The 27,095-nt window shown below is 46.1% G+C and overlaps 1 protein-coding gene across 2 annotated transcripts in view; it reads left to right on the top strand.

Annotated features, from left to right (window-relative positions):
* Positions 1 to 27,095, top strand: part of MTHFD1L (methylenetetrahydrofolate dehydrogenase (NADP+ dependent) 1 like) — a 174,159-nt gene that overhangs the window by 105,025 nt on the left and 42,039 nt on the right. The window contains exons 21-25 of one of the 2 annotated variants that reach the window (XM_029945150.1): positions 805 to 846; positions 1,666 to 1,766; positions 2,287 to 2,494; positions 16,974 to 17,081; positions 19,173 to 19,325. In XM_029945150.1, the coding sequence (XP_029801010.1) occupies positions 805 to 846; positions 1,666 to 1,766; positions 2,287 to 2,494; positions 16,974 to 17,081; positions 19,173 to 19,325 (612 nt within the window). The remainder of the gene's footprint in view (positions 1 to 804; positions 847 to 1,665; positions 1,767 to 2,286; positions 2,495 to 16,973; positions 17,082 to 19,172; positions 19,326 to 27,095) is intronic. The other variant, XM_029945151.1, reaches the window with a different exon arrangement.

Consider the following 27,095-nt stretch of genomic DNA (forward strand, 5'->3'; position numbering starts at 1 on the left):
TCTAAATATTGATTCTGGGTCCTGCCCCCAGAAATCCTGGTTCTGTAATTAGTCTGGTTGGAGCCCAGGAACCAGTGTTTTTTAAAAGCTTCCCATAAGATTATTAATGTTGCAAGTTATTGGTTTAAAAGCACATTTTGTGGTTTTGAATGCACCTTCCCAAAAAGGTGACCATGATTTGGTTTTCTTTTCTATCTTTATCCGAGTAAGCATTTTTTTTAGCAAAAAGAAAAAGGGACAGTATAAGTAGTTAGATTCCCAGTGACAATAAGTAAGGCTTCCCCACTTCAGTGTTTGGTGCGATGCAGATTAACTGCCTTTTATTTCAAAGAAGATAAAAACAAGCCCCCAGGTTCGTAAACACAATGCCAAGTTTCGAGGTTCCAAGCCACTTAACCCTTTTTAAATTCACCCAAGTTTTTTCGATGTATTTGGGCTTTTCAATGTGCTCAGCCTGCTGGGCACAGTTAAGTAAAAGGCATTTATTTGCTCTTACCTAAGAATTCCCTGCTACTTTAACCAGACCCTCTTGGATGTATTTGGATTCAAGGAAAGTGGGTGGAGGAGACAGGTCACAGGTGTGCATTTGGGTCTGCCCGAGGGCGGAGGCGGGTGCTGTGGGCAGGCCAGAGAGCTGCCGGGAGAGGGGAGGTTCGCTACTGCTGCGATCCGCGTGGCTTCCTCGGATGCATTTCCACGAAGCTACTAGAAATTCAACCTACACGCTACTCTTCATTGCAACAAGTATCAGAAAAAGCATTTCGATGGATTTTTTTTCTTATTTTTTGTCTTTTCTTGTCTCAGGTGACTGCCGGTGTCCCACTTAAGAAAGAATATACAGAGGAGGTAAGAGCAGGTGTTTTGAAGGCTTATATTAAGAACCATCCAAACCCAGTACCCAATGGGCGAGCAGCTGACTTTCAACCAGTGAATGAGCCCTCTCCCAGTGGCTTCTCGGAAAACTGCTTTTCTAATAATCTGGGAGCAAATGGGTGGGGGCAGAGAACAAAGTCCATTCAGTTAACTCTTCATTCTCAAGAAATGATGGATGTAGGCTTCATGTATGCCCTGTTCCCTACCCTCTGGGCAGCCATCAAAACTGGAGCTCAGTCTCCATCCAGCACAGAAACAAACCCGAAACTTCTACCCATGCATTCTTCTGATGTGGAAAAAACTGACTTCTGGAACGTATACGTTGGCTTTAACACTTGCTTGAGTTACTGGACTCTCAGGTGAATTGAACTTTGATTTCCCAGCAGCAGTACCTTATAGCTCCTGCAGGTGGCACCAGGGATTTGAGCCGGGAACTGCCGGACGGCACTCCTCACCCTCCCCGGGCCTTGTGCCCTCTTGTCTACCAACCCGCAGAGCCTGAGCGCACTGCTTATGCCCCGGCCACCAGCCAGCAGCAGAAATAGCCGCCCGCCTCCAGACCCAGATATGTCACTGGACCCAGAATGAGTTCAGAAATTACTTTGGAAAAGGGCCTCCTCTTTCCATAGCCGCCTTTTGGGGCGGGGGGGGGGATCAATTTATGGTCTTACTTGAATAGCTTCTAGGCCAGTCAAGTGAGCAAGATGGAAGCGAAGCCTGCCAGAGTGGACAAGCTGGTTCAGTGTGGCAGCTTCAGTGGGAGGTGTAAATGGGGGTCTGGTTTTCTTCCAGAATATCCAGCTGGTGGCAGACGGCTGCTGTAACCTTCAGAAGCAGATCCAGATTGCTCAGCTCTTTGGGGTTCCCGTGGTTGTGGCTCTGAATGTCTTCAAGTGAGTGCAATGCCCCATCCCCATCCCCTTCCCCGCTTTCAATGTGCTCCTCTTACAGGCCACCCTGTGATCTGTTTGTGTCTTAAGGGTGTTAGTGGTCTTTCTCCGCTTTGTCGAAAACTATATGGAAATACTCTGCTCCTTCTGTCTGGTTGGCTTCGTTTGGATTGGTTTCATTTTAACAGAAGTTCCTCAAATGTTTATAGGAAATGAAATCTATATAGTGAGTTAACATTTCCTTGGCTTCTTTTTTTTTTTCTTTAATTCCACCCAGCATTTCTGTCTGAAGGATCAAAGCGTTATGTTATGGAATTTTCTCAATAAAACCCTTAACAACTTGAACTATTCGAGTCCTGTTAGAGAGGTCCTTTTTGTTCTTCCCTCAGTGCTTTTCTTTAAGTCTGATTTATTTAAACACCATGTAACCACTTCTGATGTTTAAAATATATTCAGTGTTGGAGAGCAAAAGTTCTGTATAAACGGTTAGTCTTTCTTTAAAAACATCCCTAAATGAATACAGATGCAAAACCACAACCGTCTTCATCACCAGGACCGACACCCGCGCGGAGATCGACTTGGTGTGTGAGCTGGCCAAGCGGGCCGGCGCCTTTGATGCGGTCCCCTGCTATCACTGGGCGGTCGGCGGGAAGGGGTCCGTGGACCTGGCTCGGGCTGTGAGAGAGGCTGCGAGCCAACGAAGCCGTTTTCGCTTTCTCTATGACCTCCAGGTAAGCTCCCGTCACGGCGAAGGTACCGTGCACCGGGCCGGCGCTCAGAGTTTTGCACTGGTTGGCCCGCTTTGGGGCCACGACAACCCTCAGCCCCAGAAGCAGCAGGTGAGCCTGACCATGGCCCTTGGCCGAGGGCGGAAGAGCGTCTTGCTTCTGAGCGCTCACAGCTATGCTCTGCTGGCCGAGCAGGGCTCTGGGGAACGGGGTTCGACAGCTAACACGTTCAGAGCTTGCTCTCCTGAGCAACTTCGTTTTGTTTGTTTATTTATTTTTGAGAAAGAGAGAGAATTGGTAGAGGGGCAGAGAGAGAGAGGGAAACGCAGAATCCAAAGCAGGCTCCAGCATTGGTGGTATAGTGGTGAGCATAGCTGCCTTCCAAAGCAGGCTCCAGGCTCTGAGCTGTCAGCACAGAGCATGACTTGGGGCTCAGACTCATAAGCTGTGAGAATCATGACCTGAACTGAAGTTGGATGCTTAACTGACTGAGCCACCCAGGCGCCCCTCTCCTGAGCAACTTCTTAAAGCTTGTGAAATCATGAGCAGGGTTTTCCTGGTCCATTTCTGCTATAACTCTGATCCCTCGTGGTTTTATGGAGCTCTGTTGGTAGATTAAAATATTTTTGGCGTCGGATAAGGCACATGGCACTCACTACATCTTACCACGTTGGCGTGTCGCATCAGTGGTGTTGAGTAAACGCACATTGCTGTGCTACCACCGTCCATCTCCAGAGCTCTTTCCATCTTGCAGAATGTGAACTCTGCATCCCTTAAGCCCCAGCTCCCCATTCCCGCCCCCCCCCCCCCGCCAACCCCTCGTAACTGCCCTCCTCTTCTTTGTCTCTGACTCTGACTGGTCTACATCTCTCTCATATGAAGCCATCAGGTCTTGTCTTTTTCGTGACGGGCTTGTTCACTGTATCGGTCTTCTCAGGCTGCAGAAGGACTGCCACAGCTGGCTGTTAATGAGCAACAAGAAGTTTGTTGCTGGAATGTTCACGATCCAGACTCGGACGGGTGTCCGGTGAGGGCCGGCTTTCTGTGTCATACATGGTCGTCTTCTCCCTGTATCCTCATGTGGTGGAGGAAAAGTGGGATCTCCATGGGGTCTCTTTTAGGAGGGCTCCAGTCTCGTGACTTCATTACTTCCCAGACCCCATCTCCTAATTCCATCAATATAGTTGCCCTCAAGGTCCCTATGTCCTATCACCACCTTGGGGATTAGACTTCAACAGAGGAATTGTAGGGGGAGGGGGGATGCAAACATTTGGTTGATACCGTTTACTTAGAATAACGTCAGGACCTATCCATGACGTTATCCACACATGTCAGTATTTCCTTCCTTCCGTTGCATGTTGTATATGTCCATTCATTTGTCTGTTGGTGGCCATTTTCACTGATGGCACTCCGTAGCCCTTATAAACCATGCTGCTATGAATATGTGTATAAAAATATCTCTTTAAGACTCTGCTTTCAATTCTTTGGGGTATGCACCCAGAAGCAGAGTTGCCGGATTATCTGATATGATTTTAGCAGCTGGATAGTTAGCCTTCAGCCAGAACATCTGTACTTCCTGGGACCTCACTCTTCCCAGTTCATCTCATCACCGACCTGCATGTCCCCGTCCTGGATGCTGGGGCTCTGGCTGTTGGATCTGTGCTATGGCCCGGGACTGGCAGAGTGCTCCGCCCGACTCTCGATGCTGCTCCTCCCATTCCTTCATCCCTCGCTCATTCCCTTCATCCCTTGGGCGTCACAGACCACAACACCTCTCCTCTGTCCGGTTCAGATGCACACACCCACAGCATAAGTGAAAAGAGGGCATAGCAGTGCTGTCCCTAAGTCCAGAGTTATGCCGTGCAAGGGCAGGATGTTAGCCTCACTGCCAAGCCTCATGCTAATAAGAAAAAGGAGGGCTTTTTCTGTGCCAGGCATCTGGGCCCCTTGTTCATGTCAGCAGCTTTAGTTTCGACATCCCTGTTGCAAACAGACTGGTGCTATCCCCCCATTTTATATGTACGGAAACTAAAGTACAAGGAGATGAAATAACTACCCAGCATTCCCTGTCCCAGAAGAGGCAGAGCAGGGAGAGTATCGAGGACAATGGAGGTGACCGTCTCACTCCGTCCTCCAGAATGCAGTACTGTGTTCAGGAGTGGGGGTGCGGGAGGGGGAACTACTCCTTACAGGAGTGGCCCACCTGCAGAGGAAGGGCGGCAGGGACAGACCCAGGATCACCCCGCAAATGTGCGTGAATGGAAGGCTTTCCGGAATGAATTGGGAGGGTTCGCCCACTGGCTTGTCCGTTGCAAGGCCATGCCGTGAACCGGAGCCGAGCGTGGTTCTAGGCTCCAGAGGTGGCGGAGTCCAGTAGAGAGAGGACATCCAGGTTCCACATAAAGAAAACTGGTCGAACTACAAGACGAACTACGAGTTCTCTGACCCTGGAGATGTGAAGCGTAAGCCAGAGGCCGCCCTGCCGTGGGCCTGTTGAGGGGGTTCCAGGCAACTCGGTGGGGGCCGGCCCACGGGCCCTGAGCTCCTTCCTGGGCCCCGCTGCCCAGGTGAGCCCGCTGGGCTGTCTGCAGCGCCTCGCACAGCCCTGGGCCCGCTTACCAAGCCCCCGTCAGGGACCCCACACTCCCTGGCCTGCTCGAAGAGCCTCACGCCACTGTCCTCTGATCTGGAACGTCCCCACTCTGAGCGTCAAAAGCACTTTCTGAAGGAATGGTTTCACCAGGTAGGACTGTTTTCAAGGAAACCATCCCAAGTGGAAAGAAGGTGGGTGGAAAGAAGACGTGTTTTCAGGTTCCACTCTCATACACAAACTAGCCCAAAGGTGAACCCCTTTCCTTTCTGATTTTTTTTTTCTGAATTCCTATTCTCCATGGAGATAATGCTGTTAAAATGTCTGCCTCCCTGTAAATAGGGGAAAATTTATAATAACGTGGCCTAACATCCTGCGTTTGATAGGATTCTTGCCTCCTTTGCCAACATACTCTTCTTCCTTTCCTTAGAACCCAGAAATTAGATTTGGATTGTGTAATTATTTATTAGATAACCAGTGTCTCCGTGGATTGCTCAACCATGTCAAGAGTGATTGCTGCTTCTGGCTCACTGCACTGCCTCCCGAAAACTGTGTTCCCCTCACGGGCAAGACGATTCTAGATCATTGAAGACCATTTACAGCCTTGTCTAGAAATCAGAAATCCTTGGATCAGTCGTTAACACAGCTCAAACTTTTCTCAACCCCTCCTCAATTCTCATATATTGTGCAGGTGAACCTTCACAAACTAAGTAATGGTTCTCTTGAAGCTCTTCATTCCCTTTCTTTTCCCTCCAATAACTAACCCGTTAGTGTTTGGCAGCTTAATAGGCGTGGGATGGACCTACAGGAAAAAAGAAGCGATGAAATCCTTTTGGATAAATGACCCTCCAACTGCCTTCGCTTCTCAGCACAAACCCGGCTTCTGTGGGCCTTTTGCCGTCCACCAAGAACACATTCCACACAGGGTCGATGGCATCTTATTTCCTGCTCCACCTTCTCCCAGTCTAGCAAGACAGATGAAAGTCACCTGAGATCATTCGGGGGCATTTGACATAGTGTAGGAGCACAGGACGCGATTGCTTTTGTGTGGGGAGTAGGAATCCTCTCAAAATCCCAGTGGAAGAAGGAACAGCTAGAGAGAAGTAGCAAGACTCGACCCCAGAGATACTGTGGGGCCGGGCCACACACACAGAGAGGCTTGATGACGTGTCATCGTAGTTGAACTTGATAGAAAAGGGAGTTATGCAGCCATTGATCTTTAGAGAACAGTTCTGCCTCTCTTTTACCAGAGAAGCTTCTTTTTTTTTTTTTTTTAAGATTTTATTTTTAGATCATCTCCACCCCCAGTGTGGGGCTCTAACTCACAACCCTGAGGTCAAGAGTCACCTACTCTCCTGTCTGAGCCAGACAGGCACCCCCAGAGAAGCTTTTAATTCAAGAGTAGACACCTTTTCTTTTAAGTAGGCAACTTTTGATTATGATCCTAGGGGGTAGCCTATTGATTAGTTAAGAATAATAACTTTTTAAAATAAGGGATAAGAGGCACATGGGTGACTCAGTAGGTTGAGCATCCAGCTTCAGATCAGGTCATGATCTCACGGTTCATGGGTTCAAGCCCCATGTCGGACTCTGTGCTGACAGCTCGGAGCCTGGAGCCTGCTTCGGATTCTGTCTCCCTTTCTCTCTGCCCCTCCCCCACTTGCTCTCAGTCTCTCACTCTCTTAAAAATAAACATTAAAAATTTTTTTAATAAAATAGAGAATAAGATGCAATGGCCCAGTTGCTTAAAGGAAGTTTATCATGTGAGAATGAATGTGTTTAAACTTGAGTTCACAGTTTCCTCACATCCCTTTCGGATAATCACAGTGCACGTTATGTCCCCCCAGAAGTCATCTTCTCTGTAACTTTCCCTTTTGTATTGTGACTTTTGACAGTTATATATTATTTTCAATTGACCAGTATGATATCTACATACTTGCAAGCGTACGGGAAAGTAGTATAGCAGAAAGAAATAGGAGTCTGTGTTTACGCTTTGTTAGCTATCAGATCCCTATTCCTTATACATCTCAGCCAGTGCCATGGGGTGCGTGGATCAACTCTGCATTTTAATTTTTTGTTTTTGTTTTTGTTTTTCTTTGAGAAAGAGCAAGCAGGGGAGGGACGGCAAGCTGACAGAGGGCTGTCAGCACAGAGCCCAGTGCAGGGCTTGAACTCATAAACCGTGAGATCATGACAGCCAAAATCAAGAGTCGGAAGCTTCACCAAATGAGCCATCCTGGCACCCCTTCAGTCCACATTTTAAATTTAGAAACAGAAGCTCAGAGAAGCTGAGGGACTTGCCCCATAACAAATGAGCACTTGACGGAAGGAGAAATGTTACAGTCCAAAGGGAGAAGCTTTGGGGTCACGCAGAATTGAGTTTAAACCTTGACTGGGCCTCTTACGATCGATAAAATTTGAGCAAGTTAACTCATGTCTCAGAGCCTCGGCTTCTTTATCTCTAAAATGGTGTCTGATATCGACTTAACCGAGTTGCTGGGAGGACCAGATGCCCCATCTCAGAATATAATGTGGGAAGATGGGAAGCTGGCAATCCATGTTAGCTGTCTCTCGCCCATGTTTACGTGGCGGAGGGGTGGGCTTCCTGAGTTGACCTCCAGGAATTGTCTGGTAACTCTGGTGACTTTGTCAGACTCTAGGATTGGTTTTCTGTTCAAGTGTGTTGAAACCAGGAATTAGAAGCCATGTGTCCAAGTGTGCCAGGTATGAAAGGCATCATCAAATTAAAGGAAGATGTTTAGCATTCTTTCTGCATTAGAACTGGGAGCCCTTAGGAATAGAAGAAGAAAAAAAGTCTGTCGCTTTTGCAAATGACACGAGGTACCAAAAGTCAGCTTGCAAATCAGACTCTGAGTCTTGCGTGTTAAATCAGGAGTTAAGGTTGAAAATCATCTTCATATCCGTCCTCTAACCTTGCAAACATTTCGAGCTGTAGCCTTGACAGCAAGAGAGGGTAGTGTTTGTTTTTATTAAAAGGTCTTTCCTGTGCTTTGTGTGAAGCCAGCCTCTTGATCACAGCGGGGGCTGGATGGAGGACGATCAAAACAGACAGAGAAGACTCAGCCCAGGGCTGCCAGCGCCCCAGATTTCTGAACTACTGCACGTTCACTGCCTGTGTGTCTAGGAGAGTTTGCTCTCCCGCTGGTCCCTTTAAGGGGGGGGGAGGGAGGTGATATTTAGGTTGGTTATTGAGGAATTGTTTTCTATTCCTTAACGATTCAAATTTGAACAGGTGTCAGTTAAGGTGGTTTTGTGAACCTCAAATTTGAAAGCAATAAAGAAAAGTATAAACACACACACACACACACACATATATATATGCTTGTGTATATACTAGTTTTTATTTTATCTATTCATGATTTATTTTTTTTTTAAATAATAGTTTATTGTCATTGGTTTCCCAGTGCTTCTCCCCACAACTGCCCCCCCCGATCCATGACCACCAGCCACCCTTCCCCCCACCCTCCCCCTTCAGCCCTTGGTTTGTTTTCAATATTCAATAGTCTCTCATGACTATAGGGAGGGGAAGGGGGAAGGAGAGTTGGGGAGGGAGAGGGACACAAATCATGAGAGACTATAGCAGTTTTTAAATTGTAGTAAGAAATATACATAAGATAAAATTTCCCCTTTTAACCATTTTCAAACGTAGACCTTAAGTGCATTATACATTGTATATATACTTGTAATTGATAGAATTTTAAAACTTAAAATTACCTTTATGCACATCTCTATATCTTTTATATTTTATAATAATTGCCAAAAAAAAAAACCAAACACCACCACTGCAAGGAGAAGGCATGTGGTTTGGTTTTACTGCCCTTGTCTGTCCTCTTCTCTCCCCTCTCCCCCCTGCCTCCCGTGATGTGCTCTGGCTCCTTCCTCCCTTTTTCAGACTTGCCTTTGGTCCCTTCCTGCCCCCACTGACCCTTTCAGCGCTCTCCCCTTGCTGAGCAACGGAATGTTGGGAGTGGTCTACAGAAAGCAGCCCCTGACGTTTCCCGCACTGCGCCATATCTCATTCAGGAATCCTACACTCTCGTGTTCTACCTTCCGACGTGCCCGAGCTCTGGCCTTTCAACCAGACTTCTTCAAGCCCATCACCGGCCTCTTCCCGGCCTCCTTTCCACCATTCGGCTGCCAATTCCCACACTGCCTCCCCTTGACCAACGCACACCCTTCTGCATGCACACCTCAGATCTCTGTCAAACTGAGATCCTGCTTCAGCATGGCTTCTGTGTTTTCCGCCAAGTCCCTTCGGCCCGCAGAAGCTCACTCGCCTCCTCGGCCCCTGGCTGCTGCCCTCAGCCGTCTCTGGCAGGTCTCATCAGCTCAGAGCCTGTTGTTAGAACCGGCCCAGCTTCCTCCTCGAATCCTACTGAGCCCCATGTGATTCTGGCAAAGCATGCCCCAGCTCTGCCTCCTCGGCGCTAGAAATAGCATCCGATGCGAAAGAAAGAGTGGTCTCTATGTGTTTCTCTTGTGCATGTCACAAAAGGATTCCTGTAATTTTATTTTAGTGCTTTCTCCTAACATGGAAAATGGAATGTCGCTCTGATAGAAGTTTCTAGAAATGCATTATTTGATCTAAAATTGTGAACCCATCAAGAAAGACTGAGGGACGTAAAACGAACCTTCAGCATCCCACCACCTGTCTCCCAGCCACATCCTACCACCACTCCATCCATTACCTGGACATTCTGACTCTAACGTAGATGACAGAGAACCGTTGTGTGGGGACAGTACCCATTTCCCAACCTAAAACACAAGCACTGAAGGACTGTTCAGTGTCTTCAATGTTATGACAGATCTTATCACTAAAGGGACCAAAACCTACAAACTTCACCATGTTAGGGGAAAAAACACCTAACACAGCACAGGCTTTGAGTCACTCAGGTATCTGAGAGTTGGGGGACTTGTTTCAGTGATGATTTTTTGTGAAAAAATTATTGCTGTTTCCTTTCGTAAAAGTACAGCTGACCTTTGAACCACACAAGATTGAACTGCAGGGGCCCACATACGTGGATTGCTTTCAGTAAATACAGTACCATCCTATAAATGTATTTTCTCTTTGTTTTGATTTCCTTATTAGCATTTTCTTTTCTCCAGCTTACTTTATTGTAAGAACAGAGTCTGTAATACATACACATACAATCTGTGTGTTCATCAACTATGTTATGAGCAAGGCTTCTGGTCAACTGTAAGCTATTAGTTACATTTGGGAGGTAGAGTGAAGTTATTCTTGGATTTTTGACCATGCAGGCGTGGTTGGTGCCCCAAATCTCACATTGTTCAGGGGTCAGCTATAGTTTCCTGTGGTCTTCAGTGAGACTCTTACACCCAGAGTTGTTTCTTTGGAAGCACATACCCAAGAGGTCAATGAGGGAAACCCTGCTGGACAATCAAGAAAAAGAGACACTTACAAAAAAACCCAAGGGCTCCTTGAGGGTAAAAATAGAACTTAAACCACACCTTGCATTCATCTGTATTACTCTTATAACACACGGAGATTTACAAGCAACGTTTGCAGAATCAACACATATGCCGTAAAAATACTTGTTAGTAGGCAAAGTCCATGCTCAGTCCACTATCAGCTCTTCTTCTTTAAAATTGCCTGTTCCTATGTGATCCTCTCCTTGACATTGCTGTTATGTTGTACTTGAGAGTACGGAAGATTGCGCATATGAGTTCCTTATTGCCATCTTTTGACGTAGGCAGATAGAAATTTTTTGGTGATGAGCCTTTTTTCCCTTCCCAGATCCCAGCTGTATCCACCACACGTCTCGTTTGCCTTAGGACAGTGAGATTCCTCCGGAGTGAGATTCCTCTGGGGTCTCCTGGGCCAGCAGGGCCAGCTGCCCAGTGAGCTGGCTCCTGGGAGTCTGCACGTATACCTCTCAGAGCTCAGATGTGCTGGTTTTCAGCCAAAGATAAGCTTTGTGTCCAAGTTGTCAGGGTACGTGTTTCTCAGTGAGAGCACTGCTCCGTGATACTAGCGGTGTGTTGCAGTGGACCCCTATACCTTGTGTGTGCCTGGGGTAAATTAACATCAACGGTTTCTTATTCTTTTATTTGAAGTCCCAGAAAGGCTATTTATTCCAACCTGCACTTGTAGGTCATTTAAAATTTATGCTTTGTTTAAAATATAAAATGCAAATTGAAATAATTGCTGTGTGTTCAGAGATTTCTGTTCAACTAACAAGTTTATTCTTTGATCCTTCTCTGTAAACATTTTATGGGCATCGGAATACATTTCGCTGGCATCACAGCACAGGATCGTTCAACTTTTAAATTTTTATTTAAGTTCCAGTTAGTTAACGTTTCAGGTGTGCTATTTAGTGATTGAACACTTGCATACCACACCCTGTGCCCATCCCAGCAAGTACCCTCCTTAATGCCCAGGATCGCTGAACTTGGATGCAGTGTGGCTGCAGAAGAAATAGGAATACTTTTCAGTACTTCAACAGATGTTGGTGCTCGTCCCCGGCGTTCAGCGGCACCTGTCTCGTCCGCCCCGACCGGCAGGGCGGAAAATCCTCGTGGGATCTTTTCCTGAGGGAGGGAGAGAAAGGGCAGGAGGGAGACGCACAGAGTGGAGACAGCACACGGTTTCTGATCAATCCTCTTCTCTATTGAGAAAACACCGTATCTTATAAAGGTTTCAAGGCGGGAAAACAAGGCAGCTGACCTAGGTCTGTTGCTAGGAAACAGGGTTAAGGGATTAAGGCTGGAGTAAAAGAGGAACCAAACCTAAGTGTTTTAGCACAGCGCCTGAGGGGCTGATACTACCCTGCCTGCAGGCGGTTGATCTTTGATCTTCTGGCTTCTCCTGACAGGGAGTGGTGCTCCCCTGCCTATTCTTGCAACTCCCCTCAGGGAGTGACATATCCGGCTAGCAAATGGCCAAGCAGCTGAATCTTTGCTGCTTCCCACAGGTATAAGAAAGTATTGGGGCACCTGGGTGGTTCAGTCGGTGAGGCATGCAACTTCCACTCAGGTCATGATCCCTCGGTTTGTGAGTTCAAGCCCTGCGTCAGGCTCTGTGTTGGCAGCTCAGAGCCTGGAGCCTGCTTCTGATTCTGTGTCTCCCTCTCTCTCTCTGCCCCTCCCCCACTCATGTTCTGTCTCTCTCTGTCTCTCAAAAATAAAAACATTTAAAATTTTTTTAAAAAGAAAAAAATCCTCTAGTATTGATAGTATTGTTTTCATGGGTCTCCTAAGAGACCATCGGAGCTGTGCTGACCTTAGAACTTGACCTCCAGGTAAATTGAGATGTCCCTATATTATAATATCTTCAGACTTCACTGACATTGGGAGCTTCTTTTTTAACTTTTTATTTTAAATTTTGTTCTATTTCACTCTCTTTTTGTCCATTTTGTCCATGTTCTCCTCATGAAAAAATCTTTTCAAATTTTATGTGACTGCTTTTCTGGAATTCATAGATCAGTTTTATTCCACCGAGGAGGTCTTAAGTAATTTAATTCTAGCAGGTTCCCCATCAAGAAAGATCTGCTGTGTACCTTGGACTAACTCCATTCCTTTGAGCCTGGACCACCATATATACAAAATGAACATAATGCAGGAAGAAGTCACCACGTCTTCCAGCTCACCTCGGTGGTGTTACTCAGCTAATTTTACGGTGCTCCTACCTTGTGCGGAAGGCTGTACAATACAACCATTGGTCAGAGTTGTTTTCCAGAGCTGTGCCACCCAGGACCATAGTGACTGATTATAGGTGGCTGTTTAAATTTAAATTAACCAAAATGAAGAATTTTGTCCTCCACGGCACTAGTCATGTTTCAACTGCTTGGTGGCCACGTAGTGCTGGCAGACAGTGGACAGGTGAACACGGATAAAGAAATTTCCATTTCCGGCATTGCTGAAATGTCCCATTGAACACCTCTCTTTTGGAGTGTTTCCATGTCTTAAATATACATTTAAGAGATCCGGGAGGGAATAAATGTAGAATATATTCAGAGTTATAATCTTGATGTCAGGATGAATATTGAACGAAACATTAGGTCTAAATTGATCAAAGATGGTAGCCCAGAGCCAGGCTTTGTGAAGAGGCCCATTAGCGTGCTAAGCAATTGTGCATAATACAAACAGAGCCGTCCTGTTTCCTGAATCAGCCTTGTGTTTGCTGCCATTTACACCTCGCCAGCTGCCTTTCTCTTTGTACGGAATAACCTTTCCCTTCATTGCCTCTTAAAACCTTTCATGTCCTTCAGACGTGACTCAAGTTCCTCTGTACGTCTCGCCAGCTTTTGCTGATTACCATGCCTTCCCTGTGCTGTGCTGTCTTCCATCCTGAGTAGTAACGTTTATCTGCTTTATCACACACTCTTTTCTGTCATATTTGTGTGTTGCATCATTGTCCCCACCCCGTCAGACGTGCTTTGTGCTTTATTCAGGAAGTCCCCAAAGTTCTTTGCATACCGTGACATCTTGAAAGTACTCGCCCTCGGTGGTTATTTATTTATTCGGCAGATGTTTGTGGAATCCCTACTGTGTGCAAGCCACTCTCCAGGACATTAGGGATTGGAGGTGAACGATGTGGTGAGCAGATAAATCTGTAAATGTTTACAGACTCAGGGAAAGCCAGGGGGGATTAATTCATAAACATGCATAATTTATTTTACCATTTTATTTGTTTTATAAAAACTGTCATTTAAAACCAAGCAGTATAAGTGAATATCAAGTTCAGATCAAGATCACTCAACAGAGCCTGGCTCTTTTTTTTTTTTTTTTTTTTTTTGTCAGCTTTTTCTCAAACATCGAGCTAAGAATTACTTCTTCCTCCTTTTTGCCCTTGCTCTACACTCTGCCCTCCTAGAAAATAATGATCCTTTCTTTTCGGAGTACCCCCTTCTAGAGGTGCAGATTAGAGAAAAGAATGCCTCCATGTGCTTCAGGAGGGTCAGTAAAAGCTTCGTGGAGAAGCTGGCCTTTGAGAAAGATCATAGAGAGCTCAGAGGTTGACCTTCTGGGATTACAGATAAAGGGGCTTCCTGTGCAGGGCCCAGAAGCAAGAAGACACAGGGAAATTTTAAGATCTGGGGGCTTAATCTAAGTATGCTTCAGAGAGCATAGTGTGCAGATGATTAAATCTTACAACCTGGGGCGCCTGGGTTGCTCAGTTGGTTAATCGTCCGGCTTCGGCTCAGGTCATGATTTCACACAGTTCATGGGATCGAGTCCCGCGTCGGGCTCTGTGCCGTTAGCTAGCTAAGAGCCTGGAGCCTGTCTTTGGATTCTGTGTCTCCCTCTCTTCTGACCCTCCCCTGCTCACACTGTCTCTCTCTTTCAAAAATAAATAATTTAAAAAACATTAAAAATTTTTTAAATAAATAAATGAATATCCCAACCAAATTTTGTTCTTCGGTAGGCCACGAAAAGCTGAAGATTCTTGAGTTTTTCGTAGGTGGGTACGTGTTAAGAAGGTTAGACCATGGTAGAGTAGAGCGTGTGTTAAGAGACCATTAGGAAGCTAAAGGGTGGGTTAGACCATTAGCATCTCAGCCAAGCCAAGGGGATTAGAAGGATCATGCACCCCCCACCCGCACCATCTTCACTTGTACGTGATCATCTCATATTTTTCATTTTTCCAAGCTAATATGTGAGTTGGGTTTTTATCCTTTTTGTTTGTTTCCTTGATTACTAATGAGAGTGGCCATTTTTTCATATGGTTATTAGTCACTCCTTTGGCCCAGTAATTCAATATTTGCCTTTTTCTTGATTCGTGGGAGGTCTTTTCATTAATTCCAGTAACAAATCTTTTCTAAACATTTGCTTATATTGGTCTTCTCCAAGATTGTTCCTTATCCTTTATCCTTATTTATAATGTCTTTTCTTATACAAGAAGTTTTTAATTTTGATGTCAGATCTGTAAATCATTTCCTGTAGGGCCTATTCTGTTCTTACCATATTTAAGAAATCCTTCCCTACCTCAAGATCATACAGAGAGCTCCCAATGTTTCCTTCTATTATTTAGAGTTTTAATTTCACAACTTATGCCTTTTTCTATATTGGCTTTATGTGAGTGCCACTTGTGAGGAAGGAATCTAATTTTCTTTCTCTCCAGTCGAACGTCACTTGAATGGTCAGCCCTTCCCTGTGTTGTGTCATTTCTACTATATCCTGCCCCATACCTGCTGTGGCATCCTTCTAGGCCCTTTCTTATCTTCCATTGATTGATTCATCTAGTTGCATGCCAATTCCGTATGGAATTAATTACCATAGTTTTGTAGTATGATTGATCTGGGAAAGCAAGTCCCTTTCTTTGTTCTTTGGGTTTTATTTATCTTTGAAGTTATCTCACCTATCTGTGCCCTTACTCTTATGAATTTGAGAATTGATTGGCCAAGCATCCCAAAGTGCTCTTGGGATTTTTATTGGAGTTTCACTGAATTAATAGTGCAAGTTTGAGAGAACTGGTATCTGTACAGTATTCTCATCTGTGAATAAATACTTCTCTCCATTCATTCAAACTGTCTTTTATGTCCTCCAATGAAAGGTTATAATGACTTGTACCTGCATTTGTTATTTGTTGAAAACATCTAATATTTAAGTTCCAAGCTATAGAGCAACTCTACAGTAATAAAAACTGTAGTAATTAAAAACACACTTAAAAGCAGTTTTGATTGGGGCGCCTAGGTGGCTCAGTCAGGTAAGCCTCCGACTTCGGCTCAGGTCATGATCTCACCGTCCCCCAAGTTCGAGCCCTGTGTCAGGCTCTGTGCTGACAGCTCCGAGCCTGGAGTCTATTTCAGATTCTGTGCCTCCCTCTCTGTCTCTGCCCATCCTCCACTTGTGCTCTGTCTCTGTTGCTCTCAAAAATAAATAAACATGAAAAAAAATTTTTTTAATAAAATAAGAAATAAAAGCGGTTTCGGGTTCTGTCAGATTGGCGGGGTAGAGCTAGCTTTTATGGTCTCCTATTGGATAACTCTCCTTCCCCTGTATATCAGCAGTAGTTCATACAAATATACTGTTTGTCATTGCCATGCAAAGTTTCTGAGGCAAGCCATGGAAGACCTCTGCCCCTCGATGACATTCATCCCACTAATGGGTACTTGGTCCAACAGCTGTTCATCGAACAGTAAATCCATGAACTGCCTTATGCCTCTGTACGTTCTACCCACAGTAAAATTATGAATGAATTTGTCAATTGAATTGCCTGGTTAAGAATCTCTTTATCTGTGGCATACTTCTTTCCTGTGAGCCACTGTTTTTTTCTGAAGATCACATTTAGGATTTTACCAGCAATCTGCATTCCGGTTTCCCATCCAGCATCATGGAAGATTGTGATTCTCCATCCCACACAGTTAGGAGCCTGTGTCTAGCCTTCTTGGATTCTTTCCTAGTCTCCATGTTTTCTCATAATTCGCCGAAGTGACACTAGATTCAACCCCGAATTCCCAGTAAAGTCATCACATCAACATTTATAACAAAATATCAACCCACTCCTATGCACCAAAAAAGTACTTGTTTTTTAGTATTGCTGTGTTGTCCATCGTGTAACCCCAGGTGGGGACGCGCTTGAGCACCAGCATTACGTATTTAGTTAGGAGACTGTGTTCTGACGTGCAAGACCATTAAAACCGGAGTATAAAGTACATCCTTTAAAACAATGCAGTGGATAAAAATGATGAGGTAAGCAGCCTTTGAGTTGGCTGAACCTCTAAAGCTTCTTGATCCTTCTTCATACTTCAAGGATGACAGAAGGAGAAAAGAGTGTTTCAAATGCCACGGATGCTGAGGAGGGAATCTGGTAGGAAATTTTAAGCAATTGCGCAGAAGCTCCCTAAGCTTTCCCTCCGCTCTTTATCCAGATTAACGTTACCAATTTTGTTGTCGTTTGTGTCTCTCCAGCTTCCGATTGTAGAAAAGATAAGAACCATCGCACAGGCTGTATATGGAGCCAAAGATATTGAACTGTCTCCCGAGGCACAATCCAAAATAGATCGCTACACCCAACAGGTAAGGATTAGACTTTTAAGGGAGGAAAAAGTCTACCTGAGGCTCTTAACAATGCTCACTTTGACTTAAGAACTCCTCCTTGTCTCCCTAGCTGAACTGGGCCAAATCTACTTAGTCCACAAAGACTGAACTAATATCCTTGGGTAGTTTGTTGACAATATAGCAGTGATGTCTACCCTCTGAAAGATACATCATTGACTTTTGTGGTTATAAATTCCTGATAAGAGTGATGTACCCGTGACGGAGGGTGCATCCCTCCCGCTCAGCCGGGAACATTGAAACGTGGACATGTGGCAGTGCCGTCAGATTTGGATGACTCGTGGTGCTTCCTCTTCATTGCAAGTCTTACTACCTTCAGAATGTTAGCACAGTGCCAGGCGAGGGAAGGCGTAGTGCATCTATTAAAGATGGGGGTTCATTTTTTCTGCAAACGGTTCATTGGCTTGATGCTAAGGTTGCCCAGGAGAGCTGAAGGCTCTGTCATCTTCTAGAGAGTGACAAAGGCTTGTTGACTTGACATGAAGGTGGCTGGGAGTCAGCAGCCTGAGTCCAGTCCTACGATGATCACCATTAAAGGACTCCACCGTAGCACCATCAACCTCCCCAACCGAAGTGACCATATGCCTCAAATGCCCCCTCCACGTCGCCATGATGTGAGGGAAGTCAAAGCACTTCGAGAGCTGCCCGCCAAAAGGGCTGCATTATGAGTGTCGTTGATCTAATCTTTTAAATTCCCAACTCTTAAAGCCCGTTTGTAAATCGTATTTGGCTTTTTGATAAAAACTACCAATGCCAGCCAGAACCTTCTCCCAGGCTTGGTAAGATAATTAGTGACTCGTTTGTCTTAGAATTTTCCTTGTATGCCCTCAGCCTGTGCTTTTAAAAAATAAATGGTTCCCACAAATTTCTCTATACATTGGCATTGTTCTGCAGTGACATTTCACTCATGTGCAATGAAAGGTCATTGCCATGCATCTTTTTTTCATGAGTTTAAAATAATGTTTAAGGACCATTTATTCTAGTGTTCATTTTCGGTCTTAAAAACTTCTTTTTTATATGAACTAATATGCTACTAGTATATATACCATGTTGTTTTTTTTCTTTTTTTTTAATATCTGGAGTGGCAAAATATTAAATCAGCAAACTTACATCAGTTCAAATTACTTCATTAGTTGAATGACCTCTGAAACCCAAAATTCTGGCCCCGTTTCTCTGCAGCAATTGTGATTCTCTCCCCAGCAGACTTCTCATCAGTATATGAGACTATTCTAGTATTGGAAAAAGAATAGCACCACCCTCCAATTGAAAATATTCACAGATCTTCCAAATAGTTTGAAATTGAATCATAAGAAATTCTGCATGCATTACCTCTGAAGATTACATTCCTTTTATCCATGTCGACTGAAGGAATATTCCTTAAAAGTTATGTGTCCAGTATGCGGTTGCCATTAATTAGCAAAATCTCTATGGAGACACTGTGTACCCTTTAATCAGAACCAGGCTGCGAGGACACTGTCCTTTTTGTGAGACCCAACATGTGACTTCCTGCCCTTTTTCACCTTTGGAACTCTGGGTCAGGCATCGCCTTTGGTCCTTAAAAATAAGAGGCTTAAATAGTGACCTCATCTTAGTTCATATAATGTAATCGCAGATCAAATAACCATGGTTCATAAACCAACACAAAGGGACCCTTTGCTCCCCGAGAACCGCCAAGAACGAGTGAACAACATGGCTGAAAGCCTTATTACGGAGGCTTTCTCCATTTTTACCTTTCTGAGTCCCGGATATTAATATCCTTGGAAAGAGTTTCCGAGAGCTGCCATCGCTTCTCCGTTGCCTGAAAATAGCCACAGTTTTCCCCAAACACACATATAGTACTGCCTTCCTTAGAGAGCGTTCTCTGAAATAAATAACAGATACCTTCAACCATGTGATCAGCACGTGGCCATGAGTTTTCTTCCCATGTTCTTGCCCAGTGAACAGGTAGGAACTGGCCTTGGCCGTGCGCCAGGACCTGAGCCTCGGGGGTTGGACACCCACAGGAGACTAACTTCTGTGCTCAGTGAACACTTTTCCTTTCATTTCTTCCAGGGATTTGGAAATCTGCCCATCTGCATGGCGAAGACTCACCTTTCTCTGTCTCACCAACCTGACAAGAAAGGCGTGCCCAGAGATTTCATTTTGCCCATTAGCGATGTCCGGGCCAGCATCGGCGCTGGGTTCATCTACCCACTGGTTGGAACGGTGAGTGAGGAACGTTCTCCGGGAACTTTCCCCAGGCTGTGTTGTCCCGATGCGTTAAATCCTTATGTTCTGCCAACACTTTGCAGATCGGGTGTTCAGCAGTAATTGTATTTGCTATTTTTCTAGACATTCTCCTCTACCATATAAAACACCTCTGCCGTCGTGGTTTGGATTTTTCTTTTTCTTTCTTTCTTTTTTTTAGATCATGTGTTTAGGATCCCTTGAGTCATAAAACTGATTTCGCTCATAGAACACAGAAGAGAGTAACTTGGTAGAATCCAGTCTGATATATATATAAATGGTGGATGGCTTAGTATAATGCCTCTGGACCTTTTTCACATTGTTGTACGCAAAAGGATCAGATTTTCTTCTAGTCAGATAACGGAAGGGACTGATCAGGCCAGACACGACCAGCCCAGTGCCTCTAAAGCCTGGGAAAAATCCAGCGTTTTGATCAAACACGCAGCTCTGTTGTTATATAAATAAGCAATGGATAGGCCAAAAGTAGATGAAAAAGTTCAGAAGTTTTGCCTTGATGTTTACACGTCTCCTCTAATATTGGGCAAAAGGTTTCCAATCAGCATTTCTTAAATTCTTATTTCACGGAGGCATGGCGATCCTTCGAGGAGTTTTGCACAGCACAGAGGCAGCCAGAGAGGGTGCCGTAGGCTGCTGCATGTCCTCAAACAGGGGCAGTGACCGCCGCTTCCGCCTGAGGTGGGTGAGGGGACAGGGTGTGTGGAGAAGAGAGTCGGGTATACTTCGTAAGAGCTCTAAACTGGGGAAACCGTGACTTTCAACTCAAGGGCACAGAAATGACCCGGCGTGGGCCAGCGTGGCTGGGGTTGGCCAGGCTGGGGAGGCTGAGAAATGGCAGGGGGACAGCAAGACGGGGCCAAGCTCGACTGCCATCAGTGGGAACTTGGGCTTTTCTTTTCTGTGCCGCAGGGAGTCACTACAGGGTGGTTTCTGAGTTTGTGTGTTTGTTTTATTTTTACAAGAAGAAGGTGGTGATCTGATTTTTATTTTAGAAAAATAGCCCCGGCAGCACATGGAGCGTGTTTAGAGGGCCGAGAGCCAGAGGCACCTGGCACACCAGTCATTCACACTACTATGGAGAGAGAGGCGAATTGGAGATGTATTTTAAGGGCAGCTGCCTCCACGTGGGGCCAGGGAGGGACACTTGTCACCTGACTGTGGATGGCGGTGCCATGGCCACAGAAGGCACACGGGGGAAGGCAGGTCATGGACGTGGAGAAGTGCGGGGGTTAATAGGAGATATAAAGGAGCGTGTGGATCTGTTAGAAACGCAGGGGGCGCCTGGGTGGCTCAGTCGGTTACATGTCCAACTTTGGCGCATGCCATGATCTCATGGTTCGTGGGTTCAAGCCGCGCATCGGGCTCTGTGCTGACAGCTCAGAGCCTGGAGCCTGCTTCAGATTCTGTGTCTCCCTCTCTCTCTGACCCTCCCCTGTTCACGCTGCCTCTCTCTGTCTCTCAAAATTAAACATTAAAATTTAGAAAAGAAAGGAAAAGAAACGCAGACACAACACTCAGAAGAGCGGGAAGCAAGACCTTGAGAGCTGTAAGAATGTAGACGAAGGAAGGGGTCGAACAAGGGGAGAAGCACCAGTGACCTGAGAAGAGGGTGAAGGACGTTTAGGGGCACCTGGGCACCTGGGAGGGCTCAGTCGGTTGAGCATCTAGACGACTCTCGATAACAGCTCAGGTCATGATCTCATCGTCATGGGATGGAGCCCCGCTGGGATTCTCTCTCTCCCTCTCTGCTCCTCTCTCTCTCTCTGAAAAGTAAATAAATGAACATTAAAAAAAAAAAAATTAAACGTCCCTATTTACAGAGCTGTCCCAGGAGTCCCTAGGAGTCAGGGTGGTGTCGGGCTGCGGGAGGGGTAGCAACAGCGTTGGTATGGGGAGAAAGGTTCACATTTTATGGCTCCTGGATGACATTTCCTGACGGAGGGAGGGGCCGAGGAGGGGAGTAACTACAAAAGGGCACAGGGGAGCTTTCTGGGGTGATGGAAATGCTCTATATTTTGATTAGTTTGATTGTGGTGGTAGCTCCACACCTATATTGATTTGTCAAAACTCATATAGACCTATACCACCTAAAAAGGAGGAATTTTACCAAGTATAACTTAATTATGCCTCAGTTAACCAAAATGGAGAGTGAGAAGAGTTGGCTTTATGCCCCTTAGAGTGGCCTCAGTGGTGGGAGCTCCCCAAGTGCTGAAGTCTCCCAAGCTTGGGTCACTGAAGCCTTCGCTTCGGGAACAAGAGCACAGCCCGGAGAGATGGGAACACGGGAGACGGGGCCGTGGCCGTGGCCGTGGCCGTGGGCATCGCTGAGGAGAAAGCCAGCCTCCCTCAGAATCGGCCCTGTCTTGCCCTGTACAATTCAACACCCCGCAGTAGCTCACCCAGCAAATTCATTCATTCATTCAACCAACCAGTGTGCAGGACGCACTGTGCTCAGTGCTCTGTGAGCCTCAACATACAACAGCTGCCCACTTCAGACAGCTGACAGCTGGTAGAAATAGAAGTGAGTGAAAAAGAAAATGGTTTCATATAAAAATTAGGAATCAACAAGGGCACCTGAGTGGCTCAGTCAGTTAAGCGTCTGACTTCGGCTCAGGTCATGATCTCACTGTTCCCAAGTTCGAGCTCCGCGTCAGGCTCTGTGCTGCCAGATCAGAGCCCGGAGCCTGTTAAAGATTCTCTCTCTCTCTCTCTCTCTCTCTCTCTCTTTCAAAAATAAACATTAAATTTTTTTTAAATGTTAGGATCAGTCAATGATCACCGTAATAGCTCTCAGCATTTAGTAGTCATTAAATGTCATACTATAATTTGAAATCTTTCAGACACTAAACAAAGCTATGCTGTGGGTCTCCTCCCAGTCCGGCCACGGCCACCACACCCCCGCATGAGACCAGTTCTGGGAAGTCACAATTCCGGAGCCGCCGCTCGGGTGGGAACCCTGACGAATCCTGAATGTGTGGCATGGTGTTCGAGGGGCGGCCACGGGCCCCCGGGGGTCCGGCAGAGAGCCCTGTGCTGCCCTGCGGCTCCCCCACCTCATCGCCAGGCCGCGAGTGTCTGGGAAACGATCCAGTGTGAGGAGCCAGGAAAAAAGTCATGACTAAACAAGTTCCTGGAGGTCAGGACCCGGTCACGTGGAGGTGGTGGCCGTGGAGTCTGCTTTCTATGACAGCAGGAAGTCACGCGTGTGGCAGGGCGAACGCACTGTGGGAGGCCAGGATGGCCTAATAAGGGCTGGTATTTACTTTTACTTGACCCCATTCTGGGCTCGGCTACAGTCTTTTGAAATGCTTCTAACATTCATCACCCATGTGGGAGACACAGTGTAGTAATTTCCTGCTGAGATGACTGAGGGCAAGGAAACGGGGACACCGGGGGCTGGTTCCTGCAGGTGGGAAAATTCCAGCGTCCTGAGTCACTCTTACTCGTAAGCCCGAAACTTGTGCTTTAGTTGAGTACTTCTTTTCTTCCCCAGTGTTTATTTATTTTTGAGAGAGGGACAGAGCACGAGTGGAAGAGGGGCAGAGAGAGGAAGAGACACAGAATCTGAAGCAGGCTCCAGGCTCTAAGCTGTAAGCACAGAGCCCAGCGTGGGGCTTGAACTCACAGACCATGGGATCATGACCTGACCCGAATTCAGATGCTTAACCAACTTGAGCCACCCAGGTGCCCCCTGAGTACTTTTGAAATACATGTCCATCTATCCACTCCAGAAAGAAAGGCCAAACCAAGACCTCAAAATCAGAAAGATTTTCAGTTTTTCTGCAGTGTTTGTTCATTCGTTTTCATTCATTCATTCGTACAACCACGTAGAGGTGAGCAAGATCAAGTCCTTCCCTAATGGGCCTTCTGATATACACTAGTAAAAGAAGCCATACAAGTCCAGGAAGCCGTCACTTTCTGACAAAGGAAAAATACCCTCTGGCTACGTAGTAGGTCCAGAAGTGTGAGTATCTGTCCTCAGACAATCAACATCTCCAGCCCTGATGACGTTGAGCAATCACGTGGTAACATGCTAGGGAATTCAGTTTTCCCCCTCCAGATTTACCTTTGTAAATAGTTACTGTTTAACCCCCCTATCTTTACTTATAGGCCAGAGGTTTGGTTTTTGTTTTGTTTTTACCATTTAACTTCATTTTATCATGTTCTCTTTAGGTATTACGCAATACAGTGATAGTTACAAATATCAATATCTGTCATAGACACGTCACTAGTGCATTTCAGTTGCGCACGCCGTCTGCATGGACCCACGCAGGACAAGGGTTACTTAGCTCATGGGCATTCAGCTCGGCTGCCATTCTTCCATGCATTCAGTGTTGCCCATCTTGCTATCGCTAACATTTCCTCTGCAAAATCTCCAGTCTTCCTTCCTACTAAACACCATATATATTCTTACTTCTCCTTACTGACATAGTTATAGATTATTTCAGGCGTATTATTGAAAGCTACAAGCAGTACAAGATACCTGACCAGATTATCACTGTTTAGTGCATCTCCTGGTAAGATGTAGTTTAGCATATACAGATTCTTGATGGGGGGGGTGGGGAGGAAGCAAATCGTTTTTAAGATTTTCCTACCCTGGATTCTATGGATTACCTTTTTATGTTACATTTCCAAAATTCTTTGAAAGCTTATGGTTTATCGTGTTCAGTAAACCTAATAGCTCATTAAATTTCTCCAAAACAACCTTGGGCCAAGAGAAATTTAGTAGGTGGTCTTTCTCTTCTGGTCACATTGTTTTGATATTGTCTTTAAGTTTCTATGATTTATAAGGGCTCTTTAATCATTTGGCATAAAGTACATGACATAAAATTATCAGCATGTAAGCAAAGTATATGCCTTGATATTGCTGAGAAGTAAATTGCACTCCACATAGGAAAAAAAACTAGAAAGGCAACAGAATGTTAACATTGGGCTGTGATAGTAGAAGCGGCTTTTTTCCCTTTACTTTTCTGCTGATTTCAGTGTCTGCATTGAGCATGGGTCCCTTTTATCACATGAAAATACAATAAATAGGCGAGTGACAGACTAAAAGTCCTGGGGGAAAAATATTTAACTAGGGCCAGTGGCCAGGGAGTCAGAGCTCTGTGAGCAGCAAGGGGAACCTGCCAGGTCGCATCGTCTGCCCGGCCCAGCTGCCTTGCAGTGTTTTAACACCTGTAAAGGTGAGACCCTGAAAGCAGGACAAAAGAGCCAGGACGCCGTTATACGAAATGCACTCCTGAGTGTGCTGTGTCTGGTTCTGTCTCCTGTTTGCCAGCCCCAGATTCTGCTAAGGAAACACAAGATTGAGTTGGCAAAACAGTTGGCACAGAGAAGTGTCGGGCTCTGTGAGTTCCACTCTAAGTCCCTTCGATGTCAGTGTTTGGTGTGACCCACCGTTCTCCTTTGATGTCACACTGACACTCCCGAAGAACTCAGAAGTCCTCGTGTGCTGAGGTCCTCTTGAATATCAAGTCTTCTTTATTGACCAACATGGGACATAAAATTAGGACAGGATTACTCTCAAGGCGGGACCACGAGCTAGAATCTTGGGGATAAGAAGCCTCAGGTTCCTGCAGGCGGATAAGCCGTCCTAGGGCGGTGGTGTGGGGGTCGCTGCCAGGCAGAGCATTTCGGGAGGCAGAGTGGTTAGTTAAAACTGTGCAGAATAAACAGTGCTTTCACCCCACAAACCGATGAGGAGACAAAGACGTCTTGACTGGGCGGGCTGGGGGGACTAGAAGATGCAGCGAGTCAAAGCTTGCCAGAGTCCAGCGCCAGCAGGTCCAGGGCCCCCTGAAGGATGGACATGTCGTTGAAAGCTGGTGAGAGAGCCTCAAGTTTCTTTCTGATCACCAGGCACACATCTCTGCTCTGACCTGAGAGCCAGCTTTGTTTATGGTAAAAAATGTAGGGGGTCAGCACAGAAGTGGCATTTGCCTTAGACCATGATTTCTGATGACAAATTCTCTGGTATGTAAAAATTTCCCAGAACATAGATTGGTAGAAGACTCATGCCTAATCTTTATCAGTAGTGATTGATGTAGGTGACTTAGATGCTTATCACGTGGGGAAGGAAGGGATCTTCAGCATTCAAATATAAGACATTGTTTTTAGCATAGCAAAGGCGAGAATTAGTTCTTTGTGAGCAGGGGTCAGTAGCCTGTTTTCCTGAGGGAAAGTAAAACAGGTTTCTCAGGAAATACAATATTTGCTCCCATAAACACAAAAGAAGAAATTCCTATAAGTTCCTTCACAAGGTGCAATGAGCATATTTTTGAATAAGGGGACAAGTCACTCCAGATGCCAATCAGCAAGGTGCCTTGGGGGGGTCAGTGCTCAAAAAATAGAGTGGGGGTGGACATCGGTCACCATCTGACAGTGGGAGGCCTTGCAAACTCGCCTTCCCTCACAAGGAGTTTTCTCAACTTAGTGAGTTCAGAAAATGGCTCCCAACAAAAGCTCTCCTCTCCCTTCCTCCTTCCTTCACTTTGGTCCCTGGGCTCTTTCTGGAGCAGAGTAGTGATCACAGGCACTGCCTGTGTGTTCGTGCGTTTTTCCCTGTGCGGCGATTGGCCTGGCCTGGACCCATCACGGTGTGCAAGCCTATCCAAGAAAGAGGGACCAAAAGATCCCCGCCAAAGCAAGCAGTTTATTGAGCAAACAAATGAACGAGCACTGGTGTGACCTTCATTTCCACTCTGCCCTGACCCGGCCATGTCTCTGCCCAGGTGCACCACTGACCACTCTATTGGCTGGGCTCTGGAACGCAGGAAACCCCTACAGTGCATTTGGGAAGCAAGTGATGTCATCCACAGCTCATGCTGGGTGGCAACTCAATGGCCCGGGGGTGGGCGGGTGGGGGGCGGCTGGGAAGTTGTGAAAAAGTAGACCTTGGCCCCACCCAGCTAAGCCTCTGCCATTTTGTTCTTCCGGCTAAGCTCACTGTTTTCCGTTCTACTCTCTCTACTGTAAAAGTATGTACTGAATGTTTAGTTTCCGCTGGATCCGACTCAGGTCAGTGATGAAGGTATTCTTGAGCGCGAGAGGGATGGGTTTTCCTTGTGCGCCGCCCCACTTAGCGATGCCTGGGTATAAACCGGCTTCACTCGGTGAAGCATGAGGGTGAATTAATTCAAACTTTGTTGGTTCAAATCAAATGCACTGCTCCTCACATTTTCTGGAGATTTACGGCCGGTTACATGGTGAAAAAATGAGACATTCACTCCCCAGGCTGCACCTGAAATGCAGTGGATAAGCAGTCGTGTAGTTAGGGGCTCACTGTCGCGTGACATCGTGTGGCACTCCCTTCGCCCCAGCGCACCGCTCGGACCCTCAGAAGCTACAGAATCACCCCTCATATTTGCTTCCTTCCCTCCCTCTCTGCTCTCCCAGACCCCCACACGTAAAGAATTTATAAACTTATTTCTTCTAAGCCTCAACACACAGCCTTCCTATCTCCTCTGCTCCTCAGCCTGGTTACCCCAACACCTAAAATAAACCAGACTCCTGCCCTGGCCTCGGGTCTCCCTCCCCATCTGGCCCTTTCACACCATCCCTGGGGATCTGATTGGTTTCCTCTCCCCACCCAGCTTGGGTCCCCTTCCCACTACCCTTATCTCTACATCAGAATTTCCTGCTTTCTCCCAAACACGCCTTCCTCCGGCACAGACATCCACTGGCTTCCTCTTTACTGACGTCCCCTGCCTTGTCCTTGCGGAGGGCTGGCTG

This window comes from Suricata suricatta, chromosome 7 (genome assembly GCF_006229205.1).
Source record: "Suricata suricatta isolate VVHF042 chromosome 7, meerkat_22Aug2017_6uvM2_HiC, whole genome shotgun sequence".
NCBI classification, from domain to species: domain Eukaryota; kingdom Metazoa; phylum Chordata; class Mammalia; order Carnivora; family Herpestidae; genus Suricata; species Suricata suricatta.